Source organism: Kogia breviceps, chromosome 2 (assembly GCF_026419965.1).
Source record: "Kogia breviceps isolate mKogBre1 chromosome 2, mKogBre1 haplotype 1, whole genome shotgun sequence".
Classification (NCBI taxonomy): Eukaryota; Metazoa; Chordata; class Mammalia; order Artiodactyla; family Physeteridae; genus Kogia; species Kogia breviceps.
In genome coordinates this window covers 34,063,421-34,081,161 of record NC_081311.1, presented here as the reverse complement: position 1 = coordinate 34,081,161, position 17,741 = coordinate 34,063,421, and the positions used below count along the sequence as shown (strand labels likewise).

Here is a 17,741-nt window from a genome sequence, read left to right as displayed (position 1 = left end):
CGATGTACACTAGCTGAGGAAATGCATGAATGAGTGAATGAATGAATGCTGCCTCCCTGTTCACAGGTTCCTGACTGGTGCACTGGGCACTGCATAAGCCTTCTATGTGGATAATCTCGTGTAATGCTCAGGGCAGCCCTATAAATCAGGCACTGCTATGATCCTCGTGTGCACATGGGTACACTGAGGCTGCGAGAGGGCCAGCAACTTGTCCACCCTTAGAGCCAGGCTTAACTAAGGCTGTAATAGCCTTTCAAGAACCCTGGCGCCCACAAGGTCACCAACAATTTGAGAGCTTCCGACCCTGAGGCTCATTTATGCAATGGAGCACAGATGCCTCCTCTGTCGATGAGTCAAAGGTGGGTGTCTGACTATGGCAAGGTGGTCCTCCTTTCCAAGCCTGTTCTTCGAATCTATGTAAAATGTAGGTAACGGCTGCTTCATGGGGTTATGCGCAGAACTACATGAGCTTATGTACAAACTACCCTCTAGTGGCAGGAAGCTTATAAGTGGTTTCCTGCACCAGGGGTAGAGGAGGTGATGGACTGCAAAGGGCACAACAGAACTTTTGGGGTGATGGGAATGTTCTGGATCTTGATTATGGTAGTGGTTTCATGAGCATATACGTCTGTCGAAACTCATCAAATTGTGCACCTTAATTGTACTTTAAGTGGGTGCAGTTTATGTAAATTATACCTCAAAGTTTTAAAAAACAAGATTATGAATATAAGGCATTTAGTATATTGTCCAGTTTATAATAAGTGATGTTAAATATTAATTATTAATAATACATAATGAATTAGGTAGTCTTTTTGTGACAGGGCATGGTAACCCGCACTTTTGCTTCTACATCAAAATTATCTTCAGTTTTCCAAATGTGCTCGTAACTTATGGCCTTCATGTTCAATGGATGTCAACACTCCCTGTTTTGTCCATCTTTAAAAAAAAATTTTTTTTTTTTTTAAAGATGAGGACAGCTCAAATTTGAAGTTTCTTTTTCTGTACTGAATTGTACTGGAAGCTCAGCATAAATAGCATTCCTGGTGGAGGAGAGTCCTAAAGAAATACAGTGCAACCACTTGCGTTCCCAGTTTTTTGACAATTCCAATCCCTCTATCATCCACTCAACCCCAAACATATGCTAACAGCATCTGCCGCCTTCTCCTATAATCCCAGGTACAAACCGTTCCCAAAACTTAAAGTACCACCAATTTAACCTCCCTTGTCTTATCCAGAGCAAATCTACTCATAAAGGGCAAAACCTAAAGGAGAAAAGGAATAAATGACCCTCAACCAGGAAATACTCATACATACAGCCATCACACGGGAGCCATCTTTATCTGCGTAGCACGGCCACCATCCTTTCATGGACTTCTGTTCAAAGAGAGAGGCGGTTTTCACTTTAAGGGGGTTCACGGCTTTGAGGTCAGGAATCATGTCCAAACTGCATTTCTCTGGTGATTTTGCTGGAACGATGCTGTGATTCAAATCGAGTTCCAGGAAACCTAGCCAAGGAAACATTAAACCCAAATAAATTTCAAGTGGGTCAGCCGTTGTTCACAAGTGAACAGAATGTACTTGTCAGAAGAGAGGTAGACCATGACTCTGAACAGGTGACAGGTGAGTTAGAGAAATGGACCCTGGTAGGCAGTTAAAATTCTTTCCAGATAGAATGGAAAGAGGCAGAAGAAGTATCTGTCCACTGCTCTGCATCTCACAGAGAACAACCCATTTAATTTCTCAGAGATAGGAGCATAAACAGAGTTCTTCTGCAAACTCAAAATAATTAAACATCTCCAGACAAAATTCCCACTGAACTTGGACTTGGAATTTGCTCATATTGGTTCTGAACTTCCCCTAACATAGTCATTTGGCTATGGGTAAAGAAAACTGGTACTTGGAACATGGGAAGCTCCATCGAACAGTCAAGTTCAAGTTTCTCCTACTGTAACCTCAAAAACAAGAGCTTGAGAAGGAACATTGAATTCTCAACAGAAAGTTCTCCCCAGGAACTAGGAAGCCCAGCTCAGGGTGCCTGGAGAAGCACAATTTTTCTTCCATGATGTGAGGCATTAACTCTTTTGTAGTTAATAACTGTCTTTAACTGACTATCTTTGGGGCTTGGGAACTCCCAGGAAACCTCTCCTTCAGAAAAAGGTTATGTGTGTGTTGGGTCGTGTCTATGGCCTACAGGTGGTCTTCAACAGTGGCAGCAGAGAGTAACAGGGAGGTTGTGGCAGATTCTCTATAAACTTTTAGGCTCAGAAACTGCCCTTTATCTTACAATGCATCCATAGCCCACAAGCCTTTCTGGAACTTATGCCTGATGTTATTTGTCTCTCCTTTTGGTGACAACTGCAACCATTTGCCCACTAGCCATTTAGAAATAAAGTCATTCTCTTTATTTGTTATCAGACTATTTCATTTAAATTCCAAGGGATGGGCTTCCCTGGTGGCGCAGTGGTTGAGAGTCCGCCTGTCGATGCAGGGGACGCGGGTTCGTGCCCCGGTCCGGGAAGATCCCACATGCCGCGGAGCGGCTGGGCCCGTGAGCCACAACTACTGAGCCTGTGCGTCCGGAGCCTGTGCTCCGCAACGGGAGAGGCCACGACAGTGAGAGGCCCGCGTACGGAAAAAAAAAAAAAAAAAAAAAAAATTATTAAATTCCAAGGGAAAACCCTCTACTATTCTTTATGCTTTCTAAGTTTGCACACCACTGTGGACAGGGAACGTTGCCTGCAATGCCAGTAAACAAAGAATGCTGCCCATCATCCCAGCTCTACAAGGATCAAGACTGAGGCTGTGGGGCTTCCCTGGTGGCACAGTGGTTAAGAACCCACCTGCCAATGCAGGGGACATGGGTTAGAGCCCTGGTCCAGGAAGATCCCATATGCCGCGGAGCAGCTCAGCCCATGCACCCCAACTACTGAGCCTGCGATCTAGAGCCCGCGAGCCACAACTACTGAGCCTGCGAGCCACAACTACTGAAGCCTGAACACCTAGAGCCCGTGCTCTGCAACAAGAGAAGCCACTGCAATGAGAAGGCCGCGCACCGCAACCAAGAGTAGCCCCTGCTCACCACGACTAGAGAGATCCCATGTGCAGCAGCAAAGACCCAACACAGCCAAAAATAAATAAATAAATGGGGGAAAAAAAAAAAAAAAAAGGCTGAGGCTGTGCCCTGAGGGGAGTTCAGGATGGAGAAAGACAGGATGCGTTCTGACCTTTGGATCTGCCTCTAGATAGTTAAGATGCATACCTAAGGAATAATTTCCATGGGCCCAGGATCTTGTATCTCCGCAAACATAGAAATGCACTCAAATCATTAACTTGAGATGTCTGCTCTTTATGATTTGCAGTTATCTTTTGATGTTTGACTAACTTTTTTGTTTTTCCAGCAAAAACCTCTTGTGTCCTGGCTCCCCCCTTACCTCTTGGGAGTAGTTCCTCAGAGCTATCTGAGAGGCTCTCTCCTGGGCTCTAGTCCTCAGTAAGGTGCCCAAACTCAAAACATTTAGGTTGTACGTTTTTCTTCAGTCAACACTTTCCCATTCACTTGTTTGTTCAACTCTTATTAAGAACCAGCTAAGTCAAAGGCACCGCAGTCAGTGTTGAAAAGGGTAAAGGGAAGAACAAGACACAGCCATTGGCCACCGTGGGCTTTTCCTCTGCCAGGAAAGATGCTCAGGAAGCAGGGAGATGCGCTAGGAGCTTCCGTAACAGCTGGCTACGAGAAAGTGAGGTCTGAACTGGCAAGTGGCAGAGATCATAAAAATAAGAAAATAAGTGTGCTTTATCATAAAGCAGGTTACATTGTTTAGGAAAGTGGTAGGAAAGGAGAGGAGGACCCGCAGAGGACTCTGGGTGCTTCTGCCTAGGTGGCTGGGAGAGGCTGTGAACAGCAAAAGCGGTTCATGAGGCGAGCAGGTATGAGGTCAGGGAAGAAAGGCTGAGTTTGGTCTTAGTTATCGATAAATTTGAGGTGCCAGCCGAACACAAAGGTAAAGTTTCTGGTGGGGAATGGGGAATAATCATCGTGGGAGTTTCTTTTTTTCAAACTGAGATATAATTGACATAGAGCATTGTGTAAGTTTAAGATATACAATGTGTTGATTTGATACATTGCATGTTGCAGTATGAGTCATCGTATTTCTTGTTATTATGTGGCAGGCACGGTGGGCAGTCAGGCTACACCTCTAGGTCTAGGAGTTATACCTCGTTGAAAGTGAGAGTTGAAGCTTTACCTTCAACGGAGGTGAGGGCTGGTAAGTCACTGAGGGAGCCTGGGGAAGAGCCACAAAACCCCAGGGAGGGCAAAGGCCTATATTTAAAGAGGAAGAGGGGGAGTTTCCCTGGTGGCGCAGCGGTTAAGAATCCGCCTGCCAATGCGGGGAACGTGGGTTCGATCCCTGGTACGGGAAGATCCCACATGCTGTGGGAGCAACTAAGCCCATGCGCCACAACTACTGAGCCTGTGCTCTAGAGCCCACGCACCTGAAGCCTGCGCACCGCAACGAAGAGTAGCCCCCGCTCGCCGCAACTAGAGAAAGCCCGCGTGCAGCAACAAAGACCCAACGCAGCCAAAAATAAATAAGTAAAATAAATAAATAAATTTTTTAAAAAAAGAGGAAGAAACAGCAGGCCAATGAGACACCCAAGACCTGGGAGAGAGAAAATAAGAACACTGTGCTGTGGGCAGACCAGGGTGTGTGCCAGGAAATGGAGGGGCCGGGCCGGGGTGTTTAACAAGGGCCTTTTACCCCAGAGAAGGGCGGGGCATCAGGGGACTGCAGTGACTGCTGAGAGCAGCGTGGAGGAGGGAGCCAATTCTGAGGTGGTGGTGGGGGGGCGGGGAGAGAGAGAGAGAGGTTTGGAAGTGGAGGCAAGGCTGTGGCATCCCTGAAAACAAAATCTGTGTCTTCCTAGCAAGACAGGAGCTGGTGCAAAGGCCCTGGGCGTGGCTGGGGCCCGCAGTGCCAGTCACGGTGCCCACTTCTCAGAGGACCTGGGGCAGCAGATGAGCAGGCCACCCCGCTCCGAGGACATCCAAGCAGGGGGTGGGACCCCACCCCACAGTATTGGAGAGTTAAATAATTGATTCCAAGTTTTAATTGCTTTTACTAATTTCTTTTTTTTTTGCGGTACGCGGGCCTCTCACTGTTGTGGCCTCTCCCGTTGCGGAGCACAGGCTCCGGACACGCAGGCTCAGCGGCCATGGCTCACGGGCCCAGCTGCTCCGCGGCATGTGGGATCTTCCTGAACCGGGGCACGAACCCGTGTCCCCTGCATCGGCGGGCGGACTCTCAACCACTGCGCCACCAGGGAAGCCCTGCTTTTACTAATTTCAAGCACAATTTCTTAGAAAAAAGTATCCAAAGGTAAGCCTTACCCAAGTAGTCATCCAGAGAAAACTTGTCATTATCCCATATCTGAATGATCAGTTTGGGTGGGACCCGAAATTCAGTTTGGTCCATACTCCAGAAATGCTCCTAAGACGCCAACAGGAACAGACAAACCAAAATGACAAAATGACACTGATTACTGGATTCTTAACACCCTTCCCTTGGGCCTCTTGAAAACCCAGCATCAAGCCATGGGGCGTCTTCTCTCCTTTGCATCCCCACCTGAAACCCCGCCCTTTGGCCTACCCCTCTACCCCAGGTGGATACAAGGCAGTTGGGCTCCCCAGGAACTCTCAAGACTACCAGCTGGGTGACAAAAAGGTTGTCCCAGGCAATTCCCAAGCGGCAGGTTTCCTGCCACGTTCCTATCAGTGTGACTTCCTGCCGCTCCTGCGGTTTGGAGAGTGATGATGTCTCCTGGTCTAAAGACTGTAGCCTGCCTAGATGATCCTCCCAAAGCCAAGCCGTCCCAGGCCAGACGGAAATAGCCCCTGCTGACGAGTTACTTCTGCTAAGCGACCTCCCCAACCCCTCCCTCCCCCCCTGCCCGCCAAGGATGTCCGAGCACACTAATTTCACACGGGGGTGAGGAGATGGGGGCCCACATTTCACTCTTTTGTTAGTGCAGATTTAAAATGTCCTGGCATTGCTGGCTTTTGAAAAATCTTGCTGGGTTTTATATACCGTGGTCATCCAAGACCTGTATTAGCCCAGGATAATAATGACGTCCCCACAGCCTGAGTACACCTAAGTTCCTCTGGCCCCAAAAGAAAGGGAAATCCCCCAGGGCTTCATGAATTTGAAGGAAGGTTGTTGGATTGTTTCTCGTTTTCCAGATGACATTCCAGGAATGGACCCTTTTGCAGGGCTCTGGGGGGCGGAGAAGCCTACTCTGCTGCCGTCTGGCCCTACTCGGCTGTCCTGTGTGGGGTGATGCTCCAAGGACTACTCAGGATGCTGAGAGGTCCAGCTCTAGATGTGAGCAAATAGGAAAGGTAACTTTCCCTAAAGGCCTACCTGACCCCAAATCCCTCTCTTCCCCCCACCAGTCTGTCTCATTATCTGAAAGTGCACATGGTTCAACATCAGGATGAGCCTATATGTCTCTAGAAAGTGCCCTTTGCAGGCATTCATCTCACCTGGACAGAAAAAGCGGTCACTAGAGCATCAGCACCGAGTAGGGCCAGCAGTGGGTAGGGCCTGGCCAGATGGGACATGAGGCAGGTATATTTTGATCAGGTGTAGGGTAAGGAGGTGACCGGGCAGAGCTAGGAAAAGTTTATAGAACATGGCAGGAGGGGGTGGGGAAGGGAGAAATGCGACAAGGGCCTGTAAAAGACATCTGTTGGTATTACCTACCCAGGTTTTAGGCCCCCCTTTTTGGATGAAAGCACCAGATTTTCCTTAGAGATTCCCTTCCCCCAGTCCATGCAATCTGGGGAGAAATGACTTTATCCCTAACTCCACGGTCTCGCCAATCAGAGCACTGAATCCCTGGGCAACACTGGTTCAGAGATGGACACATGGCCTCAAACAGGCAGACAATGGGGCCCAATTCCAGAACTCTGGTTGGTGCCTTTGGGGATTCATTCCCCTCTCTCTGCTGAGGTTGCCGAGAGGGCAAGACACAAGCTGGGGCTGCTGGCAGCCACCTTGCACTCACCAGGGAGTGAGGCCCGTGGAGGAAGGCAGGGCAGAGGGGCGGAGAAGGTGAGAGCAGTTTCTAAAGACATCAGTTCAACCCAGGCTCCAGGCGTTCCTTAAGCCAGCCAACCCTGGACTTTGTAGTAATGTGAACCAGTAAATCACTTTTTTTGGTTTAAGCCAGTTTGAGTTGAGTTCTGTAACTGAGAATCTTATAAATTAAGACCAGGAGGGCCCTGAACCCTCATGGAAGTGCTCCCGAAGGAAGGCAAGCAGATGCTTAAGTTTAATAAGGAAGGTAAGAGGGATATTTCACCTACATTAATATTTTGCCTCTGGCTAATTAGTGCAACAGTTGTGCTTATCAGGGGAAGAAATCAGTCTCCCTGTGACATAAACATATACTTAGGTTGCTGTATGTATTGACACAAGACCCCACTTACCAGATCCTTCCCCCTGCTGCCAACATGTTAGTGCTCCTTATACTTCTGTTATAACTACACAAATAACTGCCACACCTGTGTGAGCCTGGGCAAGTATCTACCCCGCTGGGGTCTCAAAGTCCCCATCTGTACCAAGAGGAGCTGGACGCATGACCTCCCCGGGCTCTGAGCAGCCCCAGCCTTTTCTGAGAGTCTGCATTAAGGAAGACCCATGACATCCACTCCCCACTGGCATATTTCAGAACTCACTTTTTTAGCAACGAGACAGAGCTGTTCAGCTGGAAGGTAGTCAAAAGGGAAGACAAATCTCCAGTTAAAATTCCCTTCACCATCCAAGGACCTGTAGTGGACATCTGTTTTCTGTTTGTTTTCTTCATTGCCAGGAATCCAGCTGAAAAGCAGAAGCAAACAGACTTGGCTTCATGTGATTGACAAGTAATCTAGCCACAGAATTGCACAGTGATTAGGAGAGAGTGAAGGGCAGGAGAATTAATGCACTTTTCTTGGTCAGGTTCCAGTTATCTATGGAGCTGGGGGGTGATTTATGAAGGGGAGGCACTCTGTTGCATCCAACACATGTGGTAGCCAAATAAAATATAATTCCTCTAAAACCAAAGCAGGAAACCCTTTAGACTTCAGTTAACAGGGATAAGGTGAAAATTTCTGGAAAATATCAACAATTTAGCTTCTATTTTGGGACTGGTGAAGCTTGCTGGCTATGTTTTTAGTCTCCCTAACTATAACTCATCAGTGTCTGTCATCAATGCTGATAGGCTCAATGAATATGGGTCAGTTCAAAATTTTAGCATCTTCTTTTCCATATTTTACTTAAGCAAACGAAACAGGCAAGACTCAAGTAATCTTACCACTTCATTTTTTAATCATTCTTAAATTTACTATGATCACATTAATGAGACTAGCAAGGGAGATGTAAGCTGCTATATCCATACTCATATCTGGGAAAATTCATTTCCATCCACAATTGGACATCTTAACTTTTGACATTTGGAAAGTTCCCTTTGGCCTGTGCCTGGCACACAGCAGACCGGTTGGAGGGAGGAATGAATGAACGAACATGTCTGGGAGGAAGTGTTATCACATCTGCCAGCTATGGGGAAGACTCCTGGTTTGGAACCAGAGGAACACGAGATTTTAGACTGGAAAAGTAGTGGAATGCATGGATCTCAACACCCACTACCCATTAGAATCACTGGAATCAACTGGGGAGCTTTTAAAAATATTGATACCGGGGCTTCCCTGGTGGTGCAATGGTTAAGAATCCGCCTGCCAATGCAGGGGATACGGGTTCGAGCTCTGGTCTGGGAAGATGCCACATGCCGCAGAGCAACTAAGCCCGTGTGCCACAACTACCGAAGCCCGAGTACCTAGAGCCCGTGCTCCGCAATGAGAGAAGCCACCACAATGAGAAGGCCGCACGCCGCAACTAAAGAAAGCCTGCATGCAGCAACGAAGACCCATTGCAACCAAAAATAAATATTTATTGAAATATATATATATATGTTGATGCCTGGATCCCCCAAATAAAGACTGTCGGTAGGAGGCAGGCCTGGCTGTGAACTTGCTCTGCCATTAACCCTCTGAGCTTCATCTCTCATCTGTAAAAGGAGGTTAATGATATGTGCTCCCTTCACATGGTCAACCTGAGGACAGAATGAGAAGAGCCAGAATGGGAAGGGGAAATCCTTATCTCATGTTAAGGATCAACTACTATGAACCAGGTATGTAGAATGCCTTATTTTATTCTTTCCAACTACAACTAGCTCCATCTCACACACAAGGAAGCTGAGGTTCAGAGGGGATGTACATCTCATACATCCAGTAATGGACAGAATTAAGTATAACTCCCAGGTCTGTCTGACTCCAAAGTCCAGGACTATTGCTCTGCTTCAAAGGACCATGGAGACTAGAAAGTCACGAGCTAATATTAGGTCCTATTATTAGTAGTGGTATTGATAGCAATCAACTACACTAGTTTTACTTTTTCTAGTCAACTAACTAAGCAGGTAAGCTGAGTTGAAAGATTCCTTTTGACAATTAACTTTTAAGCTTTTGAACTAACTCAGTGAAGAGAGTCCACACTCTTTGGCTGTGACCTTGGTAGCTTCAGCTTCTAACCCATCCCTAAACAGCACCATCATCCTCCCCTAGACTGCTCACCCACTGTAGCTCTTCCCTCTTTTTCATGAATCTTTTCACATTTTAATTTGAAAACAAGTTAAACAACTACTCTAAGTGTATGCATTTGTGTACTTGTACGTATAACTTTGTATGTAATACCCATATGCTTGTAGTGCTAAGCATGTTATTTGTGCATTATCCATCTTTTCACATATAGTAATTAGATTTCCATTCCAAATATGACATGGTACTTTAGATCTTGCTTTATTCTTGGATTACTGGAGTTATCTCTCAGTCCAGTATTGAGTTTGTTTCCCTGATTAGGAAAAAGAAAGCTTATGATAGTCAAATAAATTTGCATATATATAATTAGCTGGAATTAGTTTTCCTTGGGGAGTGGTAATAAGATCCTGAAATGAGAAAGAATAATGAAGAACTTGATGAAACATTCCCTGTTTATAGTGAACCTACATGACAGTAATTACATCTTTAACAAAGGTTTGATTGAAGGCCACTTGGGATCATAAGTGAAACTTTGTTCTCACTTTATGAATATATTAAATTTCAACAAGCTTTATCTTTTACATATCAAGGAACCAAACTCAATCCATGTAGAATAGTAATAATAATAGTGTGATGGTTAATTTTATGTGTCAACATGATGACTGGCTGTGGGGTGCCCAGATTAAACATTATTTCTGGGTGTGTCTATGAGAATGTTTCTGGATGAGACTAGAATTTGAATTGATGGACTCAGTAGATGGACCTCCCCAACGTGGGTGGCATTAGTCTATTGAGGGCCTGGAACAGAACAAAAGGCAGAGGAAGGAGGAACTCACCCCCTTTTTCTGCCTCATTGATTGAACCAGGACATCTCATGTCATCTCCTCCTGACCTCAGACTGGGATTTACACCATTGGCTCCCGTGGTTCTCAGGCCTTCGAACTCAGGCTGAATGGTACCCCCAGCTTTTCTCTGTCTCCAGCCTGCAGATGGCCAATCGTGGGACTTCTTAGCCTCCATTATCATGTGAGCCAATTCCCCATAATCTCTCTCTCTTTCTACACATACACACATCCTACTTGTTCTGTTCCCTGGAGAACCCTGACTAATGCACATAGTGTTTACTATCTGCCAGGTGCTTGCTATCTTAAATGCTTTGAGTAACTCAATCTTCTGAATATTCCAGAGTGGTGGATACTATCATTATCTCCAATTTACAGATGAGGATCAGTGAGCTTACTAACTTGTCCAGCTAGTAGGGAAAGTACCGGATTTCAACCCAGGTAGTTTGATTCCAGAGTCTGACTTCTTAATCACTGGATTCTGTACTCACTATCAATGCATAACACAACACGTGCCACAACTAAGACCCGGCGCAATGAAGTAAATATTTAAAAATATATGTATATAACACGAAACAGACATCAACATGAATTATTTGGAATTGAATTATGCAAGTAACAGAATAATGAACACTTTGCACACTGGATGCAGGCACTCAGTAAATGTTGGTGGAATGAATGATTTTTAAAAATTATGCTAATGGAGTGGTGGTGGTGGGATGAATTGGGAGACTGGGATTGACATTATTTTATACATATTAGTGTATATAAGAACCTGCTGTATTAAAAAATGTAATCATAATTAAAGTAAATCAAGGACAAGCAAGGAAACAAATTGAATACCTAAACAACAGTTTGGGAGAAGATCTATAAAAATCTTCTATATGAATCCAACAGTTTACTGGGGAGAAATAATAAATCTGACAACAATTGTAGCAGCTAATTACTAAAGGTTATCTTGACTAATGGTAACCTTTAATAAAGAAATTGGAAGAGCAAACAACCAGATGTGTATGAATTTAATTAAAACTTTGTGGAATAAAGAGGAGGAGGAGGAGGAGAAGAAAGCCTCAGAGATAGAGAAGCACAACTAATTTACTGGCTCAATTTTTGGAAAGTGCATTCTCTTTTTCAAAAAAAAACATTAAATGACAAGTATAATTTTATCTGCAGGCTGATCAAGATAGGAAACACATACTTTTTCAAGATTTTATAATAATTTAACGTTTTGGTGCCAAAGGCATATCTTTATCAAGTTCAGTTTCAATATTATGCTCTTGGTTTTGATCAAGGGTTAATACAAGAAATAAAGCATAATAAGGTTTTGTGGTTAAAAAAAATTATGCTAATGTTTCCTCTTTTCCATGGACATTAACTTCTGGTAATACATAAAAAAAGAAACTTTGGAAGCTCTACTTCTGTTTCTAAGGCTAGTTACTCAAGGTATTAAAAAAGTAAAAATGACTGCATGACTAAAAAGTCTTGTAACAAGTCTGCTTAATAAACTGAACAAAACTCACTTTCTTAGAAAAGAAACACTTATCAGTTCTTATAGGCATCAGATGCCTCTGTTCATAAACAACATGCATACAGGTTTCTCTTTTCTTTCTGTTCTCTCTCCCTTTGTCTCCCTAGAGCTTCCTAAGCAGATTGCATTAATGAAATATAATAGCTTGAAATAATCAAGGATCCTATAGCAGACACTTTCAATAATGAACACTCATGAAGGAGAGAGTCTGCTTTGTTCACCGAGTTTGGCATGCTCTTGCATGCCAGTCTTTCTTACCCTTTAACGTAGATGTCGCTCATTTCCTCTCCTGTGATGCTTTTCTCATCCAGGATAACGTCCTTCGTGTTCCAGATGATCACACGCAGGTAGTATCTGAAAGGAGCACATTTTGAAGGTGCTTTTTTTTCTGGTCCTGAACCAAGACCCCAGTAAGATACAACAGGGTCTCAAGATTACTTACTTCTTGGCTTTCCGGGGTGTGATATTGAAAGGAGGGCCTGGTGGCCCCAAACTCCTGGGGAAAACATCCACCCACATCTGAAGTTTTCCCTAAGCCATTCAAAAATGACAAGAGAAATGAAGTTATATTATGGGTGGTAGAGACTACAATTTTCTTTCATACATCTTAGGTGAAACTAGTTCTTCAAGCCTCCTAATTTATTAGTCCATATGGAGGGCAAAAAAAAAAAATGGAGTAAAAGAACAAACCAAGATGAATCTTATACCTTCAGTGTCACTTAGGCCATCTGCCCCGCCATTCTCTCCCAGGAGTCTCTGATGGCTGCATGTACCTACCTGTATCAGTCTGAGTCTTCCCTGGTTAATAAAATGAGGGGCTTCCCAATGCTAACACAACCCCCAACACACACACACACACACACACACACACACACACCCTCTTACAATGACTAAAAGTTGGGCCCGTCACTCTCAGAACAGTTTTCCTGCTGTCACTCTATCCATCTTCACATTGCCTACTTGATATCAGTCCCAGTTTTGTGACACCCAAGGGTTTCTCCACTTACCTTAAGAGAGAAAATAAAAATAATTTAAAACTGTATTTAATTTTGTAAAAGAAAAACTTACAGCATGGCATTTTTGAAGGAGAGACTCAAACAATGACAAGAACATTACTGTTCCCCCCAAATTGAGGACTCCCTGCATTGGCTTGCTAGTGTCTAACGCCTGAGAGGGAGCTTGCAGGAAGGGGGTGAGAGCTTGGACTGACACCTGTGGCACCATCTTGGTGAGGCCCCACTCAAGTCTTTGATGGCTACAGACCAGGCCCATATATCTGACTGGAGTATTCTTCCAGACAGGCTAGGAATGCCACTCACACACTGTATCAACGATACAAACCAATTTAAATTCCCCAAACTGTTTTTGGATGTTCTGTAGACTCTGCCTTCATGACAAAAACAGACTGGTCTTTAAGAAGGTTGCCAAGGAAACCACTAGGCTGGTTTCCTAATGCACTGTGATCAAAATGAATTAACTGAAGCTCTTGAAAAGGGATATATTTTACTGTGATCCTGACTCTCTTCCCACTAATCTCCAGGGCTCAAGGGTCTATTATACATCAAGCACACTGCAGAAATTAGGCATCCAGGTGTCTCCTGAGACCTAGCCAGAGTCTGTCCAATGCAGTAGGCAGAGGTGATGGAAGTATTGGTAGCCCAGGGAGCAATCTTCCCCGCTTTGTAATGTCTTAAGACTCTATTCAATTGAGGGGTAGGAGGGGAGAAAGGAGGAGAAATGGGCTCTTTGTGGGGAAAGAAGAATAATTAGAGAAGGAAGAAATCAAAATATGGAACAAAATAAGAGTGAGTGACAAAATCATCTAGTAAGCACAGGCTACTTGTGGTCACTTTTTAAGAGACCACAGTTCAGCTATCAGTGTCAACAATATTTGCATCCATTAGATAAATATTTCTTAAAGCGTGACTTCCTAACCATCTGCATCAGAACCTCTCCAGATACTTGTTACAAATTCAGATTGCCTGCCCCACCCCAGACTTATTGAATCTGAATCTCTGCAGGCATGGCCTGGAAACCTTCATTTTAACAAGCCTCTACATGGACTATTTTGTCATTTTCCATGTCTCTCCTTGCTTCTCTGGGAACTGCTCCCCCGCTTCTGGGAATTGACCTTCCCCCATCACTATCAACATGGTCCCTGTGATGAGCCATCCTGTGTACTGTATCCCTGTCCTCCTGGCTAGAGCTGAGTGGTCCAGTGGTGGACAAATGGGCCAAGTCGGGGCAACCAATCCTTTCCACATGTGGAAGTAGATGGGGCTACATTATAACATAAAAAACTCAGAAACCGTCCACAATATTCTGACACATGGAAAGGTGATCACAGGAAGGAAAAGTGCAGGGTAAAGTAGACTCAGAGAGAAACAGACACGAGACAGGGAGAGATCCTGGTCCAATGTTGTTCTGAGTCACTGTCACTCTCCTGTCTGGATTTAGTGAGTTACCTGAAAATTCTTACAATAAATTCCTCTTGGGTATGAAACTAACCTGAGTTTCATTTCTATTTCGTGTGTATCTAAAAGTATCCCCAAAAGATAAAAGAGGCGAGTCTGTGTCAGCTATCACCAGTGCCTTTGGAGTGTGGATGAGGGGTTCACAGTTAGAGAGCCCTTTACCTGGGAGATGTTAGGCTGAAAGGTGCTATGCAAAGTCCTTGTTTCCACGTGTTCGGGGACCAGCCCCTGAGTCCTAAGGATGTGAAGGGCAAGGCGCTCCTCAGGGGCCCCGAGGTGTTGGTGCAGGGTTTTGTTGGCTTCTGCAATAAAGAAGGACAGTGAAACAGGGATGCGCCTCCGGGAACAGTTCAGCCAGATCTCCTTGAGGGATTTGCAGTACTTCACTCCAGACTCTGCAAAAATGGTCAGGCAGTGCCAGTGTGCAAACCAGCTTGTGAAAGAGTTGTTGATAGAAATAGCTCCTGACTAGGCTTCCCTGGTGGCACAGTGGTTAAGAATCCGCCTGCCAGTGCAGGGGACATGGGTTCAAGCCCTGGTCCTGGAAGATCCCACATGCCGTGGAGCAACTAAGCCCGTGTGCCACAACTACTGAGCCCACGTGCCACGACTACTGAAGCCTGGGTGCCTAAAGCCCGTGCTCCGCAACAAGAGAAGCCACTGCAATGAGAAGCCCGCGCACCACAACGAAGAGCAGCCCCCACTCGCAGCAACTAGAGAAAGCCTGCACACAGCATCGAAGACCCAACAGGGCCAAAAATTAATTAATTCATTAATTAAAATTTAAGAAAAAAAAGAAGCTCTTGACCAAGAGCCCTACCCCAGCCAGGCTCATTTCTGACTTGTGAGCTGCCAATAGTGAAGAGACCAGAACTCTCCAGAATGTGTAAGTGAGAGCAGCCCCTATTTATGTTGGTGTCAGGGGCTCACTCCATCTCCCAGACTCCCTTGCAGTTAGGTGTGGCCATGCAAACAGGGTAGGCTAGACTATAACGTAGGTGGAAGTGACATGTGTGTCACTTCAAGACCTAGCCCATTAAACCCTCTCATGTAGGATCCTCTGTGTGCACTTTCTCTTCTGGATGCAGAAGAAAACAGTGACCTTAGACACCTAAGCTGAAGAAGGGCAGAGCTATAAGACGGAAGAGCCTAGTCCATGAAGCATTGTTTGGAAGAGGGCCACCCACCTGTAGGAGTACCTGTTTTGAATTTATGAGAAATAAACTTCTATTGTGTTAAGCTACTGAAATTTGTCAGTTTAACTATTACAGTAGCTAGGTAGCATCACTGTGGCATTTAAAAAACATAGCCCCCAAATTCTCTGTCACTCCTCCTATTGGGAGGTGGGGTCTATGTCCTTTCCCTTTGAATCTGCAGACATATTTGACCACTAAAGAAAGGATGCTGTGTGACTTCCGAGGCTAGCCATGAAAGGCCCCGCTGGTCTTCTTGGGGTGCTTGCTGTGGCGGAAGCTGCCAGCCGTGTAAGGAGTGTGGGTGCCCAGAGATCACCCTACGGGAAAGGCCCGGGTAGGTGCTCTGGTCATCAGTTCCACGTAAGCTCCCATCCAAGAGCCAGCAGCAAATGCCAGCCATGTGCGTGAGCCATCCTGGACATCCAGCTCAGTCAAGCCTTTGGATGACTGCAGCCCTGGCCAACATCTGACAGCAGTCAACTGCGTGAGCAACTCAAGTGAGAACTGCCCAGGTGAGCCCTTCCTGAACAGCTAACCCACAAAACTATAAGCAAAACAAAATGGTTGTTATATGGGAAAAGAATCTAAAAAAGAGTAGATATATGTATAACTGATTCACTTTGCTGTACAGCAGAAACTAACACAACACTGTAAATCAACTATACTCCAAAAAGAAAATAAATAAAACAATATGTTGTTTTCAGCGGCTAACTTTTAGGGTGATTTGTTATGTGACAAAAGTAACTGGAACAATCCTGACTGATATAGCTTTTTGGGGGGTACTGTTTAATTGTTGGGGGTTATCTTCTCCGTGGGGCCATGCTGCTTGCCAGTTTATTCCCAGTCCCTTTTGCAAGTTCTCATGTTAACAGAAGCATCAACATTTGTTAAACATCTTATCATCCGTGATATTGACCAAGTCCTCTTAAGAGAGCAAGGCAAATATAGTTTCTTACAATGTCAAGAAAAAACAGTTGAGGATCAGGAAGCACTTTCACTCCCGTGTGCCCTTGGCTCAGCTTTCTCTGTATATCCCAAGTGCCCTCAAAGCCACAGCCCACTGCCAGCCCCTCCAGGAAGTCCTCCTCCCTACGAAACACTGAATCATGCCACAGCTCTTATGCTCTATTAAGCTTATTTCAGTCTCTGTCATAATGCAGTTAGCTGTTTGTGTGTCAGGACAGATTGCATTATAAATTACAGATTGCATTATAAATTACTGCTTAGGAAAGAGCAAGACCCCAAGCTCGGATGTGAGCCAGATGTGAACTTAGCAGATTCTTCACACCAGCCCCCAGCATCCCTGAGCCTTCTCAGAGAAGGGCTGGGAGAATGCTGGAATAAAATTGGAGGAGAAATTCTTCCACTACCATCTGAGCACTTTTGAGCTAATTATGCATTACATGGAAATAAGTTAATTACTAGAACTTTGTGTTCAAAGCTCAAATGGCTATGACCTAAAAAGGTCAAGTGAAACATAAGACAGACAAGAAAACGTGTCCACTTTGACACCTGACATCATAGCAAAACTCTACTATAATGGGGCTTTTGTTAGACAGTCACGTGTACGGAATTCCCTATGGTACTAGGGTACTGCTCCGTCCCTCCCCCTCCCCAGCGCAAACCAGGCAGCATAAATGGGTTGCTGTACCTTGTAACCAGCTTGCCATCCATGGCAATGTGCTTACCAAATTCATCTAGGCTGTAGTCTTGTCCTCCGTATCTGATTCTACTTCCGTCTTCAGAAAGGACAGGTGGTGGGAAGCCTTTGAATCTGGCTACATTTTGAAGCAACTGTGTTGGTTTCAATTGATCTCGCCAGGTGTTTACTCCAGAACTGTGAATAATATCCCACACCCGGAGTTACCGCAGGGCACACAAGTTCTGCCTGGATTCATACACACACATACTTACAGGTGCTCTCATGTTAACGGGGTAGCAGGGAATGTGCTCTACATGTTGGCTTTTGCCCAGAAATCTATTTAGGATTTAGAGACCTAAAATCCACCATCATTTTGGCCTCAGCCAATTGGTACTCCCCCCCAGCCCCTCAGTTTCCTCCTCTGTAAA

General features: G+C 45.0%; 1 protein-coding gene across 2 annotated transcripts in view; it reads right to left on the bottom strand.

Annotated features, from left to right (window-relative positions):
- Positions 1 to 17,741, bottom strand: part of MYOF (myoferlin) — a 157,871-nt gene that overhangs the window by 2,912 nt on the left and 137,218 nt on the right. For both annotated transcript variants that reach the window (XM_059055428.2, XM_059055429.2), the window contains 7 exons: positions 17,360 to 17,508; positions 14,638 to 14,777; positions 12,444 to 12,532; positions 12,260 to 12,355; positions 7,739 to 7,880; positions 5,390 to 5,489; positions 1,315 to 1,505 (listed from right to left, as the gene is read on the bottom strand). In XM_059055428.2, the coding sequence (XP_058911411.1) occupies positions 1,315 to 1,505; positions 5,390 to 5,489; positions 7,739 to 7,880; positions 12,260 to 12,355; positions 12,444 to 12,532; positions 14,638 to 14,777; positions 17,360 to 17,508 (907 nt within the window). The remainder of the gene's footprint in view (positions 1 to 1,314; positions 1,506 to 5,389; positions 5,490 to 7,738; positions 7,881 to 12,259; positions 12,356 to 12,443; positions 12,533 to 14,637; positions 14,778 to 17,359; positions 17,509 to 17,741) is intronic.